Source organism: Anolis carolinensis, chromosome 3 (genome assembly GCF_035594765.1).
Source record: "Anolis carolinensis isolate JA03-04 chromosome 3, rAnoCar3.1.pri, whole genome shotgun sequence".
Lineage (NCBI taxonomy): Eukaryota > Metazoa > Chordata > Lepidosauria > Squamata > Dactyloidae > Anolis > Anolis carolinensis.
In genome coordinates, this window is record NC_085843.1 from 121,529,504 (window position 1) to 121,551,011 (window position 21,508).

The 21,508-nt window shown below is 39.4% G+C and overlaps 1 protein-coding gene across 1 annotated transcript; it reads left to right on the forward strand.

Annotated features, from left to right (window-relative positions):
• The first annotated feature begins 7,289 nt into the window (after positions 1 to 7,289).
• On the forward strand, positions 7,290 to 19,066 carry arglu1 (arginine and glutamate rich 1). The gene is made up of 4 exons (XM_003218723.4): positions 7,290 to 7,830; positions 14,295 to 14,520; positions 16,784 to 16,867; positions 18,271 to 19,066. Exons 1-4 carry the CDS (start codon positions 7,472 to 7,474, stop codon positions 18,433 to 18,435), a joined length of 834 nt encoding a protein of 277 aa, XP_003218771.3. The 5' UTR covers positions 7,290 to 7,471; the 3' UTR covers positions 18,436 to 19,066.
• The last annotated feature ends 2,442 nt before the right edge of the window (positions 19,067 to 21,508 follow it).

Consider the following 21,508-nt stretch of genomic DNA (forward strand, 5'->3'; position numbering starts at 1 on the left):
CATGTGGCTGGCATGACTGCATGGAGCGCTGTTACCTTCCTGCTGGAGCGGTACCTATTGATCTACTCACATTTGTATGTTTTCAAACTGCTAGGTTGGCAGAAGCTGGAGCTAACAGCAGCTGCTCACGCTGCTCCCGGGCTTTGAACCTGGGACCTTTTGGTCTCCAGCTCAGTGCTTTAATACACGTTGCCACCAGGGCTCCTTTACGACTGAACATATATCATACAAAAAACAAGTGCATCATGGTTTACTTACTAAAACAACTAAGTGTAAGACATTAATTTTATATAAACCTTTGAGACAAAATCTACATCTGGCCAATTTCTCTCCCAGAAGGAACAACCGTGAACTGTAATCTCCACAAGCCTTATTAAAGTGAAGTCGAAATGGATGAAACTGGTTTGATGCTGAAGCCACATCGTGTTTCGAGGCAGAAGTCTTCTGCCAATGAGAAGGCAGGGTGCATCGATTATTTTAACTAAATAGTTTTTCTGCAACAATAAAGGAGACAAAAAGATGTTGTTGGGGAGGTAGGGAGAAAGAGAACAGAGTTTTTTCTGTGGCTGCTCCCAATTTGTGGAATTCCTTCACACAGGAGGCCATTCTCCTCGCTCTCATCTTTTTACACCAACTTTTTTTTTGTTTAGGTAAGCATTTGGCATTTAATTCAATGTAGCAAATGGATGTTTTAAATTGCGTAAATTACGCTTTCTAAAATATCGTTTTATTGTTTTTACTGCTGTGATGTAATGTTTTTAAATTTTACATCAAGCAAGTTTAGTGTATTTTGCCTTTTTATCTGATCTATGGTGCCTTGAGCTCAGTGCCGGGAGAAAACAACAATTTAAAAAGTGTATGTGTGTAACTGGAATACCCTAGACAAGTAAGAGGTGTCATCATCTCATCTCCCCTCAAACCAAGCCTCACCCTAAATCGTAAGCCCTGTTAAGATGTTAATGATTTTATTGGGTCAACTATGCAACACCCATGCTCCCTTAATGATTTTCTCAAATGGAAAACCAATATATCTGGGGGGGTTTGCTGCTCTCAGGGCCGTAGCCAAAAAATAATAATTCGGGGGCAGTTTGAAACTTTTTTTTTAGCGAATCATGAAGAGTAGTTCCATAATGCAAAATAATTTAGAAATCAGGCTCCATTGATAAACTTCAGTGAACACTCAAAACAGATAAACTTCAGTGGACACTCATGGGGATTTGGTTAACCAGTTAAAATTCATGAGTAAACTAGGTTTTGTTTTTTTTAAAAAAACCTGAACATTTTCAGGGGAGGGGGGTTTGAACCCTTAACCCCCCCCCCCCCTCCCTTGGCTACAGCTCTGGCTGCTCTTATGGAGATTCACTAGGTAAGATAAAACCTCATTTTTCTTGGGCTAGATCTTCACTGCCATATAATTCAGATTATCAGAGCAGATTTTCTGGATTATATAAAACAGTGTAGATGTGGCCTTGGTCATGTGGAGAGCCTTCATGAGAACAGGAACATCTTAGATGGACAAAAACAATAACAAAGGAATAGGTGGGGCTATGTATTTCCCCCCTTCATCTGTTGAATGGTTTTGTTGTGTATGTTCAAGTTGTTTCCAACCTATGGTGACCCTAAGGGCCCTTCCAGACAGGCTCAAAATGTGGGACCTGTCTCACTTTTTACCTGAGGTGTCCAGATGACACCTCAGGAAAAAGTGAATTAATGCAGAGAAAATTGGATTTTCCCAGTTTGCTCCACATTAATTTGACACCTGGAAAGATCTGGACCTAAAGCTGTGGTTTGGATCTTTGCAGGTGCTGGGCCTGTGGGGACTGACTCAACCCCCCACAGCAATCTCCACACCTATCCCCCCCCCCCAAAAAAAAACTTACCAGAGGGGCCTGCCAGAAGCACAGACCCCTATTCACAGTCCTCCTGGTGCGTGAAAATGACATCAGGAGTTTGGGGGAGGAGAGAAATCCCTTCTCCCCTCCTCCCCCCACCTCCTGATGTGCCATTTCTGTGCATCAGGAGTACTGTGCAGAGGAGCCTGCATTACTGGCAGGCCCATCTGGTAAGTTTGTTTGGTGGAAAAGGGGGGCTGGAGGGGGGCTCGATGCCATTCTGGGTAAACCAGCCAGCCATCCCTCAAAGGAAAGCCCGGGGTTTGAGATGGGGACAGAAACCCAGGAGGAAGTGGGTTATTTTGACCTGCTTCCTCCTGGGTTTCTGCCATGTCTGGAAGGGCCCAAAGGTTTTCTTGACAAGACTCACTCAGAAAGTCTGACTTGTCCAAGGTCATCCAGTGGGTTTCATGGCCAAGTGAGGATTCAAAACCAGATCTCCAGGGTTGTAGTCCAACATTCAAACCACTACATTACCCTGGTTCTCATCTTTTGAATACAACTGGTGAAAGTAACTCCTGCTGAATAGGACTAGTCTTAAAATGGTGTGTATGGATTTATTTATTAATTTAATTTATTGATTACAATATTTATATCCCACCCTTTTTTAAAGATCTCAGGACATCTTACAATAAAATCAACTTAAATCGGTAAATAATTATAAAAAGTTATTCACTATCTCCTGAGAAAACCAATTATTTCTTCACCAATAAACATATGTAGGTTGAACAAACATTTGCAACCTACTTCACCTAAAGAAAACTCCACTGATTTCTCTGGGAAACAATTGTTTGTTTAAAAAATGTATAATACAGTAGAGTCTCACTTATCCAACACTCGCTTATCCAACGTTCTGGATTATCCAACTCATTTTTGTAGTCAATGTTTTCAATACATCGTGATATTTTGGTGCTAAATTCATAAATACAGTAATTACTACATAGCATTACTATGTATTGAACTACTTTTTCTGTCAAATTTGTTGTATAACATGATGTTTTGGTGCTTAATTTGTAAAATCATAACCTAATTTAATGTTTAATAGGCTTTTCCTTAATCTCTCCTTATTATCCAACATATTCGCTTATCCAACGTTCTGCCGGCCCGTTTACGTTGGATAAGCGAGACTCTACTGTAGTTGTGATTGTTAATGGGATTGCATTTGGCCTTCCCTTAATGATGGCATGATTAACATTACAGCCTGGGTTCCTTTTAAGGAGGCTGGTTGTGATCACTGTTACTAAAGGGTAATAGTGCTCTTGGGCATCCAATTATGGATCTCTGATGGATTGCATCCCACATTTTAGTTTTACCATTCAGTATTTTTAATTTTTCTCTTCTTTCCAACTGTATTTTGTTAGTAGTAAAGTCAGAATTGTCATTTGATAGTGTAAAAGTTCCTTTCTTCATCAACCCATATGCATACAATGCACGAAGTTGTTATAGTCATGACTTTCCTCCTAAACCTGTAATGAAGCATTCCCTTTTTTTCTAATGAGTCTCCAAGCAGTGAGAGGCCTCATGAGTATTTTCCCAATATGACCTTGAAAGAAAGAACGACTGCTTTCTACATCACCACCTGTTCTGTATGTCTGCTGAAAATGTTACCCAGATGTTCCCTGTTCTCACATATGTTAGGATTCTCTTGAGTCTGTGGAGAAGGCAATCAACACACTCATTGCCCCAAATGTGAAGCAGCTGCAAGAAAACAAAACATATCTTCAGCAACAGTTATGGAATTAGAATGCGTATAAATATTAGGAACATACTTAGGAGCAAGTAGTTTGGCTCCCTTGTGGTTTCGCTTGGAAGGAAGCCTTATATTGCTTAGATAGAGCTGCACACTTCATGTAAACATACATAATGCATCACATATCATTCATTGGAAAGGCTACACTCATTACACATTTTAAGAGCATTTCTTATAAATCAGGGAAACTATAGCCTTGTAGATCTTACTGGATTCCAATTTCAATCGGCCCCGGACAGCCTTGCCAACAAAAAGAGAAATGGGAGGGTGAGGGAGCTGGAGTCGGTTAGAAAAATCAGATTTGCTATCACTGGTGCAACTTAAAACAGAGTAATGCATTTTAATCTTTTATTATTCCGGAAATCTCTATAGTGAGCAGAGTAAGGGCTAAGCGGGAAGATAGACCTCCATTTATCCTGAGTAGGAAAGTTTTTGCCTGTCCAGTTTTCATATATTTTAATTACTATAGAAGGCACTGAACTACAGTTGAAAACGGGGTTGGTTTATAAGACTAAAATGTGATGTGACGTGATGCTGGAAAAGCATTATTATACCCTAATGGATGATCACTACTCATTAAATGCAAAGGTGACCGGTGGATGTTGACCACAGTCATATGGGTGAAGCTAAAGAGAATATTTTAATAAAACCAGCTAATAATCGAATCTGCATATGTGGAGGGCCTACTGTACTGCAATATATCTTAATATACACATGGAGCACCCTGTATCCAGAATTTGAAGTTTCAAAATATAGTAGACTCAGTTAATTGGAACTCAAACAACTGGTAAGTTTATTGACTGGCATTTAACTAAATATTGCCTACTGCACTCAACAAGGTTGTTTTTATAATACAGTAAAACCGTGTTACCTTATTTTTGTCTTTATTTGCTTTTAATTACTGAGTTTCAATATTAATATCAAGTCAATACAGAGTTTATGGTATAGTATATGTTATCTGGTAGTGCAGCAGATAACTACTGAGCTGCTGAACTTGTTGACCAAAAGGTCAGCAGTTTGAATCCAGGGAGTGGGGTGAGCTCCTGCTGTTAGCCCCAGCTTCTGCCAACCTAGCAGTTTGAAAACATGCAAATGTGAGTAGACTAATAGGTACTCTCCGGCAGGAAGCTAACGGCGCTCCATGCAGTCATGCCAGTTACATGACCTTGGAGGCGTCTACGGACAACGCCGGCTCTTCGGCTTAGAAACGGAGATGAGCACCAACCCCCAGAGTCAGACACAACTAGACTTAATGTCAGGGGAAAACCTTTACCTTTATAGCTTACCAGGTCTATTTTAATAGTCATTCTCAAGCAACTAGAAACAACATTCATCTGATATCTGCCAATCCCCATGAATGCTGGTTAACTGAGAGTCCACTTTTCATGTACTGCAAATTACTAGCCACGTCCAAGTTCTAGGTGACTTCATTATGACTAAATTAGTTCAAAATCAAGAACTGAACCCTATGTAATTTGGGACTGAGCTGAAAAAAGCATTTCATTATCAAAAGCCCTCAAACCCTTATCACTATCTTATTAACCTAATTTCCGAACCTAAAGAAAAGGCAGTGCTGGTTAACTGAGAGTCTGTTGTATTCCAAAATCTGAAATTGTTTATATAGTTGGCTGAGACAGTGACATCTTTGCTTGTTAATGGTTTAACGTATATGTTATGTGTGTTACCATCACACACAAACTTTGTTTCGTGCATAATAGTATTAAATATATTTGGTCTATGTGTGTAAGGTGTATATGAAACATAATTGGATTTCGTGTTTAGATTTGGGTCCCATTTTCAAGATTTTCACAGTTGGCCCTCCACATTTTCAGGTCTCACTTTTGCAGATTGATCGTTTATGGAGTTGATTAACAGGTTCACTCTTAAGACTCTCTTTGCTATTTGCAATCCCTGCCAAGTGGAAGTTGACCACAGGTGCGCTGGAGGATCTAGAGCAGGGTTCCCCAAACTTTTTAAACAGGGGGCCAGTCCACGGTCCCTCAGACCGTTGGAGGGCCAGACTAGAGTTTAAAAAAAAACGATGAACAAATTCCTATGCACTCTGCCTATGCCTCATTTTGAAGTAAAAACAAACAAAACAGGAACAAATACAGCCTTGATGATGATGATGATGATAATAATAATAACAATAACAACAACAACAACAACAACAACAAAGAGGGTTGGAAGAGAGCACTTGAGCCACTAAGTCCAGCCCCCTTCTGCCTTTGTGCACCCAAAGCACAAGCAAAGCAACCCTGACAGATGGCCTCCCAGACTCAATGTTAATAATAATAATAATAATAATAATAATAATAATAATAATAATAGAGGGTTGGAATAGACCCCTTGGGCCATTGAATCCAACCCCCTACTGCCTTTGTGCACCAAAAGCACAAGCAAAACACACCTGACAGATGGCCACCCAGTCTCAATTTTAATAATAATAATAATAATAAAGAGGGTTGGAAAAGACCCCTTGGGCCATTGAGTCCAACCCCCTTCTGTCTTTGTGCACCCAAAGCACAAGCAAAGCAACCCTGACAGATGGCCACCCAGCCTCAATTTTAATAATAGTAATAATAATAATAATAATAATAATAATAATAATAATAATAATAATAAAGAGGGTTGGAAGAGACCCCTTGGGCCATTGAGTCCAACTCCTTCTGCCTTTGTGCACCATAAGCACAAACAAAGCATTCCTGACAGATAGCCACCCAGCCTCAATATTAATAATAATAATAATAATAATAATGATAAGGGTTGTAAGAGAAGAAGAAACCCCTTGGGCCATTTAGCGCTTGGGCCTTCTGCGCTTGTGCTGTGGGGGCCGGATAAATGGCTTCGATGGGCCGCATCCGGCCCCCGTGCCTTAGTTTGGGGACCCCTGATCTAGAGATTAGTTCATAAAGGTGTCATGTCGTGTTTTTAAAAAATCATTTTTTATTTGCAGTTTTTCACTTCTATGAGTTTTTAATCGATGGTTTTATTGTTATATGTGTTTGTCATTTGTATAGTTTTCAAAATGTTGTGAGCCTCTTTGGGTCCCATTCAGAGAGAAAAGGTGTATTTATTGTGTTGTCCAAATCTTTCATGGCCGGAATCACTGGGTTGCTGTGAGTTTTTCAGGCTGTATGGCCATGTTCCAGAAGCATTCTATCCTGATGTTTCGCCTACATCTATGGCAGTCATTCTCAGAGGTTGTCAGGCCTGTTGGAAACTAGGCAACTTCTCAGTTTGCAGTTCTTAGGCCCCTTCTACACCGCTGAATAAAACCCCACATTATCTGCTTTGAACTGGGCGTGTGAACTCAGATAACCCAGGTCAAAGCAGATATTGTGGGATTTGGTGCCTTGATAATCCTGGGTTATATGGCTGTGTAGAAGGGCCCTTAATGCAACCAGGCCTCGGGTCACTTTCGTGCTCCACCTACATACTCTTCTCTTCAGTGTCAATCTTTCCCGAGCGCTTTCTTTCGCGCGTTCGGCTATTTCCGTGTAGAGCTCGGTTGTCACAAAAACCACCCGATCTTTCTCATTCGGATATTTCCGGAAAAGGCCACCCAATGGCATTCGGGTCCTGCCGTAGAGGACTGCGGCGCTTCCCCTTCCCTAACGTGCGGCGCCACGGTGCATTGTGGGGGCGGCGCGCAGCGGCTTGTGGGGCGCGAGGAAGGAGGAGAATCCTCGCTTCGGAGTCGGGCAGCCGCCATCTTGTTTCACCGCGGCCGGGCCCGGGGCCTGTTACGAGGGAGGAACCGTCGCCAGCCGCCGGGGAGGTTCTGAGGGGTCCGCGGAGGCCAGACAGACAGGAAGGCGCCCTCGGAATGGGCCGCTCCCGCTCGCGGAGCTCGTCCCACTCGAAGCGCGTCAAGAGCTCCAAGCACAACAAGAAGAACCGGAGCCGCTCGCGGTCCCGCTCCCGGGAGAAAGAGCGGCCTCACAAGCGCTCCAAGTCCCGGGAGGGCAAGCGGAGCCGGCGGAGGGAGTCCCGCTCGCGGTCTCGCTCCAATACCGCCCCGTCCCGCCGCGAGCGAGAGAGGGAGAGGGAGCGCGAGCGCGCCTCTTCCCCACCCGACCGCATCGACATCTTTGGCCGCACCGTCAGCAAGCGCAGCAGCCTCGACGAGAAGCAGAAGCGCGAGGAGGAGGAGAAGAAGGCCGAGTTCGAGCGGCAGCGGAAAATGTAAGAGGGCCTCAGGCGCGAGGGAGGCAGGGAGGGAGGGCTGAATTATGAAACCAAGAGGAGCGCCAGAGGCAGTCGCTGCAAGGCCCTCCCGAGGCCTGCGGGGCGCAGTGTATGCCAGGCCCCGGCGCTGGCGACGGAGGCCCTTTTCAGCACGTGTGTGGCTGGGCCGGCCTCCCGGGCGAGCGAGCGCCCACCTCCCCGCCGCACACCATCTTGGGAGGCCGGCCCCCTTTCCTGCCGCCTCGCCCCTTCGCATTCAATCCCCCCCCCCCCCCAAAATTGGGCTGAGCTGTCACACACGTGTCATTCTTCTTAGGGTGGGAAGATGCCCCTTTCTGCCAAAGAAGCTCCTGGTTTGAAGACCAGAAACCCTGTTTCCTGACATAAGGGGTGTCCCCTCCTTCTATATAGTGGTCGCTTATATCAATTGAAGTTTGATTTCAAGAGACTTCTTGAATTTTTTTTTTCATTCTCAGGTTTGCAAGGGGTCCTCTTTTGCAAAGCAAGTCCCTAATCTGAAAGCCGAAAAGCTTCAGAAGGATGCCCCTTCCTCCTACATGAGTCCCCTTTGGGGAGATAAAGTGTGGTATAAATAAATTTATTATTTATTTATTGCACTTATATCCTGCTTTTCTCACCCCTGGGGGGACTCAGAGCGGTTCACAGCATAATTCTTAGCAAAATTCAATGCCTTGGAAATGTAAATATCAAATATCAAACAACAAAATATAACAATAGAATAAAAACCATTAAAACTATAAAACTGATAGCAATCCCAGGCACAACATAAAACATTTAAGCCGTTGCCTTAATCCCGGGTGTCTTTTCATATTTTTGTCAATCAACAAATTCCTGCTTAAATAACCAGGTCTTGACATGCTTCCTAAATGCTAGGAAGGAGGGAGCCAATCTGATCTCATTGGGGAGGGAGTTTCACAGCCGAGAGGCCATCGCAAAGATGGCCCTGTCTCTTGTCCCCACCAGTCGCACCTGCAACGGCCGCAGGACTGACAGCAGGACCTCCCCAGCTGATCTTAATGCTCTAACTGGCTCATAAAGGGCGATGCGTTTGGATAGGTAAGCTGGACTGAAACTGTTTAGGGATGTATAGGCCAAAACCAGCACTTTGAATTGTGCTCAGTAACAGACTGGCAAAATAATAATAATAATAACAACAACAACAACAACATATAGAGCCCCCTTGTATCCATTGAGGTTTGGTTTCAGGACCCTCATGGATATATCAGTTTTCTGTTAGGAGATCTCAGGATTGCAAGGGGTCCCTTTTGCATAGAAATCCCTGATCTGAAGGCCAGAAAACTCCCTCCTTGATATAAGGGATGTTCTCTCCATTTATATAGTGGGCTCTTGGTATCCACTAATGTTTGGTTATAAAAATCAATGGGTAGTTGTTTTATAGGAATGATCAATAAGTATTAATGATAATGTATTTATTATTATAATTATTTTGCAAAGGAAATCCCTGATCTGAAGGCTGGAAAGCTCGTTCCTTGATAGAAGGAGTGTTTCCCTTCTTTTATACAGTGCTACCTCATCATACTCACAACACGGGAACATCAAGTTAAAGGTGGATACAGGCATCTTCCAAAATATGTACCAAAAGAGTGATGACCAGGAATATACAATGGGTCCTTGGTATCTGCAGTGATTTGGTTCCAGGACTCTCATGTATACCAAAGTCCATGGATATTCAAGATCTATTATAGACAGCAGTTTAGTAAAATGGTGTCTCCTTTATAAAATCGTAAAATCAAAGTTTGTGGGGGGTCTGGGGGTCACCTTTTGTATGTTAACTGTGTACCCTGCCTCAAAATTTGAGGAGAGGCAGGTAACAAATATAATTTGTCATCATTACAAAGAGTCCCTAATTTGAAGGCCCAAAACATGCTCTTTGATATAAGGGACACCCCCCTTCTGAGGGTTGGATAGCTGTTCCTCATAAACTGTGGCCTTTGGTATCCACTGAAGTTTCATTCCAGGATCCCCATTGATACCAAAATCCATGAATACTCGTCCCATTATATACATTGGTGTAGTAAAACCGGGTCCTTTATATAGAATGGCAAAAGGATTGTTTTTCTTTTGGGGGGGGGGATATATATATATATATATCTCCACAGATTCAACCAGTCACAGCTTGAATATATATATATATATATATATATATATATATATATATATATATATATATTCAAGCTGTGACTGGTTGAATCTGTGGATATATATATATATATATATATATATATATTCAAGCTGTGACTGGTTGAATCTGTGGATGCTGAGAACCAACTGGCCTGAACAAGATACTGGAAGAAAACTTTGTTTGGGGATGTAGCACCTTCATAGAGACTGGAGTGTATGCATCATATAATTTGTTAATTTAGACAATACATTAATTTTATAGAGAAATACATGACTAGGTTAACTGAGGTCAGTACTCTCATTTGCTACTTAGACAATTCCAGTTTGTTGTTAGCTACTCCTTGATTATCAGTCTTGCACGCCATGAATTTTAGCTGTCCCTTATTTTGAAAACATAGCAGTGCTATTCACAGCCTTCTTACCTAAGTTTCCAAGTTAACATTGAAACACAATTACTTCCACTACATGACCCCCCCCCCCCCTTTCCCCTGTGTCTGGAGAAGGCAGTTCTATTACCTAAATATACTCTGAAGTTCAAGATTGAATTTGGTGTATGGGCAGAAAATTAGGCAAGGCATATTTGATGGAAGGTTGAGTACATTCAAAAAGCTTTTTGATGAGAGAACCCTAACTGGGTTCTTTCTTTAACTTTTGCAAATTTTAGCAAAACTCTACAAATATGTTCTATCATTCTCATAATTTACACGACTGCACGGTTTAAGCAAAATATTACTATTCTGAACATAGTGTCAGTAATGCATTATAGTGGTATGAAAAGGTAAAATGTGTACATCTGAGTACAAAAAAACTGCTCCAGTTGTGCTTAAACCACTTTTCCTCAGTTTGACTCTTCACACTGCCTCATTTTTCTTTCATTACAGTGTATTTATTGTAATGATTAATTATTTGCCTTATTCTAGTTTCAACAACATTTTCCACAGTATTAAAATCAACACATACTATCATTTTATATGCAGTGTAAAACAAATTACATTTTATATATGCTTAATCTTTTAGTCAGTAATACATGGAATGCTAGGATGTTAAAGGTAAAAATTTCCCCTGACATTAAGTCTAGTCATGTCCAACTGGGGATTAGTGCTCATCTCTTTTTCTAAGCCAAATAGCTGGCATTATCCATAGACACCTCCAAGGTCATGTGGCCAGCATGACTGCATGGAGCACCATTACCTTCTCGCCAGAGTGGTATCTATTGATTTACTCACATTTGCATGTTTTTGAACTGCTAGGTTAGCAGAAGCTGGGGCTGACAGGGGGAACTCACCCCACTCCCTGGATTTGAACCTCTGACATTTTGGTCAGCAAGTTCAGCAGCTCAGCAGTTTAACCCGCTGAACCACCGGGGGGCTAAGATGTTACTATACATTTTATTGCGAGAGTAACCAGTTGCAAATTAATGCTTATAAGTTATTTGTTTGTGTACAGTTGGGTTTATTCAACCCTTTTTCTTTCTTTAGCATGTAATTCAGAGAAGTGGGACATATTCTCATGTGCCATTATTGGCATGAAAAAATAACAGGTGCAATATTTCATTGATTTGTGGTTTTTTTCTCAACCTAAAGAAGGAATTGCTTTCCTGGTGAACTTTCATTACATTATCTTGCAGAATCATAGAGCTGGAAGAGACCTCATGGGCCATCCAGTTCAACCCCCTGCCAAGAATTGTTACTTACATTTATTTCTCTGTTTTTAACATTTGTTCTTAGAATTAATTTTAATGGATTCTTTATATACACATTCTTGTACAGAAGGCTTGCTCTTTGAATTAAAGGATGCTACTGCTTAAAATACCTACATTGAAATGTCAGTTGATATCTAATCTCAGTGAGAAGTATAATGTTGATCCATGATTCACTCATTCTGAAATACGGAATTTGAAGATCATTAATACTGTGTTTTCCTATATTGTTCTGTGCTTCCCAGTCATAGTTTTTGTAGGCAAGATGTGCTCAGGGGGTGTTTGCAATTGCAGAGGATGAGAGATTTGCCCTAAATCATCCAGTGGGTTTCCAGGCCAAGTAGATATTTGAACCCTGGTTTCCTGGACTACTAATTCAACAGTCAAGCCACTGTACTATACTGGCTTTGGTCTTTTTCTGCTAAGCAATTGAATCTTACTTTGGTCTGAATTGTCTAGGAAAGGACAGTTGGTGACAGGATTTGATTTGATATTTTGCTATTATACAAGTCGGTGCATTGTAAAAATTAGTGAATATTTGTTTATGGAGTGGAGAAGTTAAACTGGGTTTAATTATCAAAATGGTAAGCGAAACCCAGTTGATATGAAGAAGTGTTGTAACTGGTGCTCGAATACAGCGAGTTTTTGAAAATCAACACACTTTAGTATGGATGAGTTCTTATGCCCAGCTTCCTTCATATAACCTTTTAAAAATAATTAATTTGCCTGAAAACTTTGAATTACCCTGAATCAAAGTAGATAAAATTGTGGTCAGCAGGCATTGTGAATTTTAAACTTACCAGTATGTTAATGCCTCATATCCTAATAACTGAGTTTCTGCCCATTGAAATGTGTTTTCTTGAGTGCTTTTCTCATACTTTCTTAAGTTCCTGCTGCAAGTATTTGGACATTACATTGGGAAAAGCTGCCATTCAACCTACACTTTTTGCAGTCTTACAGCTTCACATAATATGTGAAGTTGTAAGATGCTTAACATGTTAAAATATGCTTAAGACTTAAGCATCGCCTACAGAGTATAGATGGGGAATCAGAAATAGACTGATAATTATAGTTCTAGACTGTTATTTACATTTATGGTTACTCCTCCCTTCCCCCTGGTGTCATCCCCACTCCCTCCCTTGAGACTGCCCCAGAGGATCCTGTGGGATTAGTTGGGCTTCAATAGTTACTTGTATGTGGTCTTTAGCCTAGATTTTAAATTGGTAAATAATTCAATTTTACAATGGTTTTTTAATTTTTTATTATAATTTTATTATTATTAATGAAGTCTGACATGGATGTACAGAACTCGGTACCCCTGTTACGAGCTGGTCACTGACCATAATAAAAGTTTACTACTACTACTACTACTACTACTACTACTACTACTACTGCTTAATATGTCTGAAAAGCTCATCAGTCAAAGAACATCCCAAAGGGATCTAGGTCTGGACAGCAGATGCAAAAATATCTCCTAAGTTGTGCAACATGTATGATGACAGGAAAATGCTTTCCACTTTACTTTTACTATTCTAAATACTCCATGTGTACTTTAAATTTAGAGGTAAGGGACTTGGCTAACAGCATGAGATACTCATGTGGGAATTCCTCCTATATGAGGAATACTCTTCAACTTCTAACTGTACTAAATTTGGATTCAGCATAATACCCATAAAAGTTAATCATATGTAATTAATTTTAAATAGGCAGGATTTCGGCATAGGCTTCTCGTACAATCAGTTGAGCTAAGTGTTTAACGATTCAGAAAGGTTCCTAATGTTTCTGACCCTCATGGTTGCAAAGAAAGAGGATAAAATGTAAAGCTGTTATTTACTAGAGATTAGAATGCACCATTAGTGAACTTTTCCTCCAGTGGTTTCTAACACCTGGTTAAGAACGAATATTATTCTGGGTTCCTGTTCCATCATATCAGGTTGAAAAACCCATCTTATGATTGCTAAACATCTGCTAGATTCAAATAGATGACATATAAATTACATGGCAGTGTTCAAATCGGCAAACATTATGCCTCTGGCTTGTGATGTCCTTTTTTCTGCTGCTGCTGCTGTTGAATCCTCTGTAGCCAGAAGCTTTTTTTTTTTTTTACCAAATCTGTATTTTTATCCAGTTGTGTAGGCTTTCTTACATAGTGACCTTAATAAAGGTTTGTGCTTTTACAATTGCTTGAAATGCTTCTCTGTTGCTGTAAAAATGATAGTTTGCGGGGCTCTCTATTGTAGCATAAATACATATAATAATTCTAATGAAATTAATTAAAGATAATTATGCTCTAATAGTGAGAACGTGAGAACACTGTTAACATTTTCATGACGTTAGATTGTATGTTAAGCAGGAATAGAATTTTATGTTTCTACAGTATTTTGTGTTAATAGTATTCTTCGAATTAAACACTCATGCTGCTGGGGGCAGTAACATGACATCAAATATAAGAGTATTTCTACTTTTATATGACTACATGTATATTACAGGCATAGTGATGTGCGGTATTTTGCGTGTTAATACTGATGTATCTGAATAAGTGTAAATTGACATTTTTAAGGGGATAATAATTCTTGACATAGTATTTCTGTCTTTTCAGCCGACAGCAAGAAATAGAAGAGAAGCTCATTGAAGAAGAGACAGCCAGAAGAGTTGAAGAGCTTGTAGCAAAGCGAGTGGAAGAAGAACTAGAGAAACGGAAAGATGAGATTGAGCGGGAAGTTCTCCGCAGGGTGGAGGAGGCTAAGCGCATCATGGAAAAACAGTTGCTCGAAGAACTCGAGCGACAGCGCCAAGCTGAACTAGCAGCACAAAAGGCTAGAGAGGTAACGCTCGGTCGTTTGGAAAGTAGAAACAGTCCATGGCAAAACTTTCAGTGTTGGGTTGTGCCTCCTGTTGCGTTCAGAAGGAGATGGAATACAGCAAATCTAATTCCCTTCTTGTGTAAACTTGCATTGCTACGAAACCTAATTTCTAACCTATTCAGAGGAACTCACTGATACCTAAAACAGTTATTCTCCTAAAACCTGTGCAAGGATACTTGAATTTTAATGGAACTGACCTACATATTTGAGAACTGTTTGAAACTTTTGCCATGGCTGCAGGATATATCCACAGTCCTTTCTTATTGGGGGAATGGGTTAAACAATTTGTAACAATGTATCCTTCCTTTGTTTGTTTTTACCTAGACTGTAAGAGGCTTCATGCCTTTAGTCAGTGGGAGAAATTAAAAGCAGGGTCCAGCACTGAGCTGCAGTACTGCTTTTAAAAGTAGATTTTATTGCTCTCCCTTTAAGGCAATCATGCATTCTTTCTGAAAACACAGTGGACTAATTCTGGGACTCTGATCCTGTTCACTTTCTTCACTAAAGGCTTATGCCAGATTCATGAGATCCATTTTTTTCAGTGACTACTAACAACTCCTTCTTTTTCTCTAGACTAGAGAGTTGTAAAAGAGCAGGTTGTCCTTGTCTGACGTTGAGCTAAACATGTGACTTCTTCTGTCAGCAGCTGGAGCAGAAGCTGAAAATGTCTTTCTGTGAGACAGTAACTTGCTACTGGAGATTTTAATGCTTGCTAGCACTAATCACTCCAGGATCCTAAAATTCTGAAGTTGCATTCCTTTTAAATTTTTATGAAAATAGTTGTCAGACTATTCTGACAACTCACTCCTTTTTTCCTGTTTGGGGATCTGAGTTATTATAGTTATTTAGGAGAGAAGCTTCAGTAAGATCATTTTCCCCTTCATAATTTTTGTTATGATACAGCATGTTTAAAATAAAAAAATAATTGCATGTGCTGTAAATTCAGGTTAATTTTTGCAAATCAAAATTTTGGCTTTAAGCAGCTATTAAATTATTTCTGATGTCAATTATTTAAACAACATCTTAGTGCAATGGATTTTGGTAAAATAATAGTCTAAAACATTCCCCATTTCCAAAAGTTGATAATGAAACAGCAGCGAGCAAATATGATAGTGACTGATCTCCTCAGGACTTTTACTACACAACATAATCCTGAATTCCTGGAGTGAAGGGTGCCAACTTATAGCTGGTGACTAGACATAGCAAGAAGGTTTTTCTACACATGTTGTTCCTATTAACTATATTTTTGTGCAAACCTCAGGATAATTATAACAACTTCCAAAAAATAAGGTAACTTGAATTTCATCCTGGTTACTGAAATTACTCTTGAATCTTATGGTTTGCATAATGGAATTTCTTTAAACTTATAAAGGAAACTCAGTTTCAGATTTGATTTCCATTTCTGATTTTCCCTGGACTTTTGAATCCAGTTTAAATTGTAAAAAGACAGTTTGATACTGTCTTTAAGCTTGTCACACTATAGGATATTCAGTCCCAGTTGCCCACGAAGGAAACCCATAGTTCCACGGAATATGGATTACCATTTGTACTTTTCACTAACAGTAAATGTATTTTTTCTTATTAATTGTTTGCTTAGGAATGTTTTATATAATTTTTGTTCCTTCTTACCGTAAACATCTGCATTCCTCAGCTCAGCCTTCCTTGTATGTTGTTTCTTTATAAATGGTTGAGCTGCTGATGCAGGCATTGCCAAGCTAACAGTACAAATCATTTTAAAGAGGAAGCTGGCGCGTATGGCAGCCGAGGAGCACACTCTGCAGGACACTGGACAAGACAGTAAATATTCAACTTTTAATGCTGATTAAAGGAGTATAGGTAAAGAATACGTAGGTATACATGATTGGTGAGACAAACTATTCACTTTATTTATATTTTATATATTACTCTTTTAATTTGGTAAATACTATCCAGTTTTTGTAGTTGTCCTTGTTGATTTGTGTGATATTAAAATACTAGTAATAACTGGTGAGGAGTCTCTGATTAGGGAGGGTTTAGTTGGTTGCTGTTTGGACTGGGAGGGATGATTTAAATTTAGCACTAGAGACCAATTGTAGTGGCTGCACCGTTTGCTGTTTGAAAGACAAAGATGGTGGCTATAAAGCTGCCCCTTTAAATCAGTTCACAGAAATTCCTAGGAAGACTAGTGCAGATGGGTGAGTGAGTATGTTACTTTTCTAACATCTTACCCTGTCCTCCCGTTTAGGAGGAAGAGCGTGCAAAGCGTGAGGAGCTAGAACGAATACTAGAAGAGAATAATCGAAAAATCGCAGAAGCACAAGCTAAATTGGTAAGTAGAAGTCGTATTCATGTGGTGGAATAAATATGGAGTACAGCCAAGCATTGTGTTAAGAACCTTTAGACCAGTGGTTCTCAACCTGCGTGTACCCAGATGCTTTGGCCTTCAACTCCCAGAAATCCTCACAGCTGGTAAACTGGCTGGGATTTCTGGGAGTTGTAGGTCAAAACACTTGGGAATCCACAGGTTAAGAACCATTAACTTAGACAGTTGTAACCAGTTATTTAAGAGCATTTGACTCTATGCTGGATTGTATGTTATTGGGGTGAGGGTCATAGGTCTCTGCTCTTAGGATTTCCAAAACTTGGCTGTACAAGATTGGGCAAGTGTCCAAAGTTGCTCTGAATGGGCAGTGAAATAGATCAAGCAGTATTTCTGTTCCATATATGCTTGAATAAGTGTTTGTGGTGGGTTGCACAGTTTTGTGTAACAGCAGTTTTCAATTTTGTCCAAGTGTTTGTGTGAACAGAATATGCTTGGAATTGGCTTCACATTTTTCATGTACATTGCTTGGTATAAAAGAGTTTTTCTGCATACTGCAAAAGCATCTTTAGACCTTTTAGATCTTGTTCATTTTTAAACTTGTTTCTGAGATCTTACCTGCTTGTTCTGCAGATTCTAGCAAAACCTCAGTCTTAAGACATGCCATCACTGCAGGAAGACATTTCTTAATTATCTTTGCAGTTGCGCTGTTTTTGTAATGCATATTCTATTACTGTGAAAACCAGCTTTTTCAAAAAGCGAATGCCTTGGAAGTGTAATGAGAAGAACTTCAAAATTATGTGTTTTCTTAGAGCTGGAGTGGAAAGTGTGTGATATTTCAGTCAAGCAATATTTTTAGGCTCTTTGGATGCCCGCAAACTCCAGGGGACAAAAGTCTTTTAAAAAGTTAATCCAAAAGCAGCTAGCGGGTGGGGGGGGAGGTTTTAAAATGTTGCTCTCCATTCCACAGAAACATCCAAGAAAGAAAGAAGAAAGAAAGAAAGAAAGAAAGAAAGAAAGAAAGACAGACAGACAGACAGACAGACAGACAGACAGACAGAACTAACTAACTCCATTGGTAGCTGGAAGTGATGCGACATCACTTTCAGCCACCCAAAATAGTATCCATGGCAGCATACTGCAGCAATAAAAAATTGAGTGGTTCAGTCTTGAGTTCTGAGTTTTAAGATTTCATAATGTTAGTTTGATCTCTAGTTATAAAAATAAACCCATCTATTTTGTTTTCAGCTGTTGTTAAATCATTTAGTTATATAGCATTTAATATTCTTGGCAGATACGTTTTCCAGTACAGTATCTTTTGAGTATTAATGTTGGAGCAACAGATGATGGGAAAATTTATGTGCTATTTTAAGGAAATGCATTATCTAAATTCGACTACTTTTGTGTTACAGGCTGAAGAACAATTGAAAATTGTTGAAGAGCAAAGAAAAATTCATGAGGAAAGGATGAAACTAGAACAAGAAAGACAACGTCAGCAAAAGGAAGAACAAAAAATTATCCTAGGCAAGGGAAAATCTAGGCCCAAACTGTCATTCTCACTAAAGAGTCAGGATTAAATTTCAGCTCTGAACTCTCATGGAAAATGAAACAAACTTTGTATAGTAGCTTCATGTTGAAGTGTTTTTTTATTTTCTTTTGTGATTTTTTTTCTTTTTGGACATCTGAAAAGTTAGCTTGTTCTAATAGGGGCTGTGCTCTGCATCTCTTATTTTAATCTCAATTGAGTTAGATCCTTATCAGATCATTGACTTCTTAAATAATCTAATCTCATCTTGTTTTGGTTCTGCAATAAAATGGCTTGATGTAGATCAGGTCACTTTATAAATTATGTATGGTCTGATAAGGTTTTTACTGACCCTCTGATCTCAGAGTTATACTCTGATGTTAACTATTAATGCTGGTTTTGCTGAATTTTTTTTTAAGTTCGGCAAAAGTATTGGTAAATTCCCACAGTATACTGGATCCTCAGTGGTGTGTTATATCAGTGTCTAATGATGCTATCCCACTGTTGTGCTTGATGTTCCTGATACAGGTAAGGAAAACGTTGGTCAGTGTTTCTGGAGATGTGTAAAGGGAGTTCAGTATTGTATCTGCTAGAATTGTTTTTATTCCACTGATAAAATTCAACCAGCATTCCCAATTGTGTAAATAAATTAATTTGCTGAATAAAGTGAAGTCTTAAATTCATATGTTTAAGTATTTTTTTTAGTGCATGTATGTTTATGTTATGAAAAGAAATCTATTTTCCCTGATTCAAAAGCATACTAAGCATAGTTGTATGAAGATCACCAGTATTTTTTTTCATACTTTCAGTTCCAGGCTTTCACATACATTTGCAACTGCTACAGTTCTGCTGTTAAGTGGCTGTTTTTGGTTCAGTTGTGGTTTTATTTTAATTGAGCTTTTATTTATCAGCAGTCTTTTTTTCCCCTCTCTCCCTCTCCCTCTCTCAGGCAATTTGTTTCATGTTTGACTACAGGAATTTCTGGTTCATGATATGTCCATACCTTTTGAAACTTTCTTCATTTTTAAAAGCAATTTTATGGCATTCAGTACTTAAAGAATAAGTCAAAAATTTCTTGGGTTTCTAAAAAAAGGTTCACAGTTATTTGCTCTTTACTTTTCCCCCCCTTTGCCCTCCCCCTCAAATCCAAATATAATTACTTCTGTGATCCTGAATATGTTCACTGTTATAGTCATGGTGTGTAATACCAGATCTGTAGAATTGATCTATGCTGTGTGAAGCACTTACTTCTTGGCATGGCAAGTCTTGCAATTCGGTCATTACAATAATTTTGTAATGAAAGCAGTTTTCATTGATACTGTAATGATAAAAACAAATGAAGTTTGTGCTGAAAGCAGGTGCTATGTGCTAATAATTCTAGCCACAGACCATTTGGATCCTGCTTGGTTTTGCCAATTCCCCATTTTTATGCCTGGCTTAAGGGTCCATCCGTCTAACATAACTGTTATGGAGTTTTGCTCAGCTGTCATGTACTATATCTACTAGATCTGAAGAAATCATGGTTTGTTTTTAATATCTTATTTCAGTATTTGAAGAAAAATGGTTCAAATAGTAATGGTGCCCTTCTAGTTTTGCAAATATGTAATATCCTTTGTGCCAGGTTTCCAGTCTGTGGCCCAGATCTGGAGCAGCTTCCTGTTTTGCTTGCCCAGAATACAAAATGAAAAGATAATGATGAAATATGCCATTGAACAGTCAATACCTTTGAGAATGTTTATAATAAATTAATACTACTCTAAGCATTGTGCTGTTCTTACTTCCACCTACATTTATTTAAATTCTAGCAAAACATTCCATGAAATGTCAAGCTTTTTCAAGTCTCAGTAATTTGCTTTAATCTATGAGTCCTGATACAGTTTATATCAGACTTCAGCTCCCACAATTCCCAACAGCTGATAAGCTTATTGGGATTTCTAGGATCAGAAGTCCAAAACACCTGGAGGGGCACAGTTTGACAAATACTGGTTTAAATGAAGAATGTGATTGCAGTATATTGTAGAGGGACGGATAGTAAATGCGTGGAAATGTACATAGACTCATAAACATATTCAGTTTAGATCTGAAATTGGTTTATACTTATGCAAGTGCTCCCTGAGTTTTGCTTAGGATGGTCTTGAAACAAGAGCAATAATTGTATTTTGCCTCTTCTTCCTCCATTTCTATGCACCCACCATCCCAGAGCAGACTTTCAGCGGGTATATGGGGTTGATGCAGGCTAAGGGAGTAATCTGCAAAATCACCTCCATTCCATCAACAGAAATGTTGCATTCAATCAGAATCCCAGTGAGCAGTCTTTCTGATCATCAAAAGACGTGGCATGGATCCCAGAACATACAATTTGCTAAGTTGCCTTTTTTTTCTTTATAGAATACTTAAAGGAAAAACTGTATTGGAATGGGTATCTGATTTAAGTGAAGTATCAACATATCAAAATTGTAACAATGAAACTATTCCATAACAGCAGCTAGTATACACACAGAACATAACTGTTCTAAGAACAGATGCCACACTGGAAGAAGGGTATTGTATAATTTTGCAGCTTCTGCTAAAAGAAGAAAGTCTTGGTTTTTGCATAGTGGTCTTTGAGACGTAGCAAACCCACCAACAGTAGACCACCGTGAACTTATTGCTCCCTGTGAATAAAAATAAGTTGATTGCAAGTGCCTGCTCAACCAAGAAAGTATGATCTAAGAGCAAGGACAGTTTAGTAGTTTGAGTATTGGACTAGAGCATTAGAAGATCGGAGTTGAAATCTGCTGTGAACCAGAAACTGTATTTTGAGTGACATGGGGCAAGCCACACTCTTGGCAACAGAAAGGCAGTGGCAAACCCCTCTGAAAAAATCCCTGCCAAGAAGGCACCTAAGAACAACAAATGCAATAAGAACAGTAATTAGAGAAATTGTCCTTATGTTTTTAATCTAGCACAGGAGGGATGCTTCACAATTTGACAAATGTTTTATGTAGTCAAATGAAAATGTCACTTCACAAACAAGACAACAAAGTGGTCCAATCACCAAATATATGTGGACTTTCCTATTCTTTCTTGGATTTTCATGATAAAAGGAAAGGTACACTGAAAATGTTTAAGACTGCTGTGTCAAT

Bases quoted from the DNA above. Each gene is read 5' to 3' on its own strand.
- arglu1 (XM_003218723.4), top strand. From the start codon at position 7,472: ATGGGCCGCTCCCGCTCGCGGAGCTCGTCCCACTCGAAGCGCGTCAAG. The intron at 14,521-16,783 runs GTAACGCTCGGT...CCTCCCGTTTAG, and splicing joins CAGCACAAAAGGCTAGAGAG to GAGGAAGAGCGTGCAAAGCG. The intron at 16,868-18,270 runs GTAAGTAGAAGT...TTTGTGTTACAG, and splicing joins CAGAAGCACAAGCTAAATTG to GCTGAAGAACAATTGAAAAT.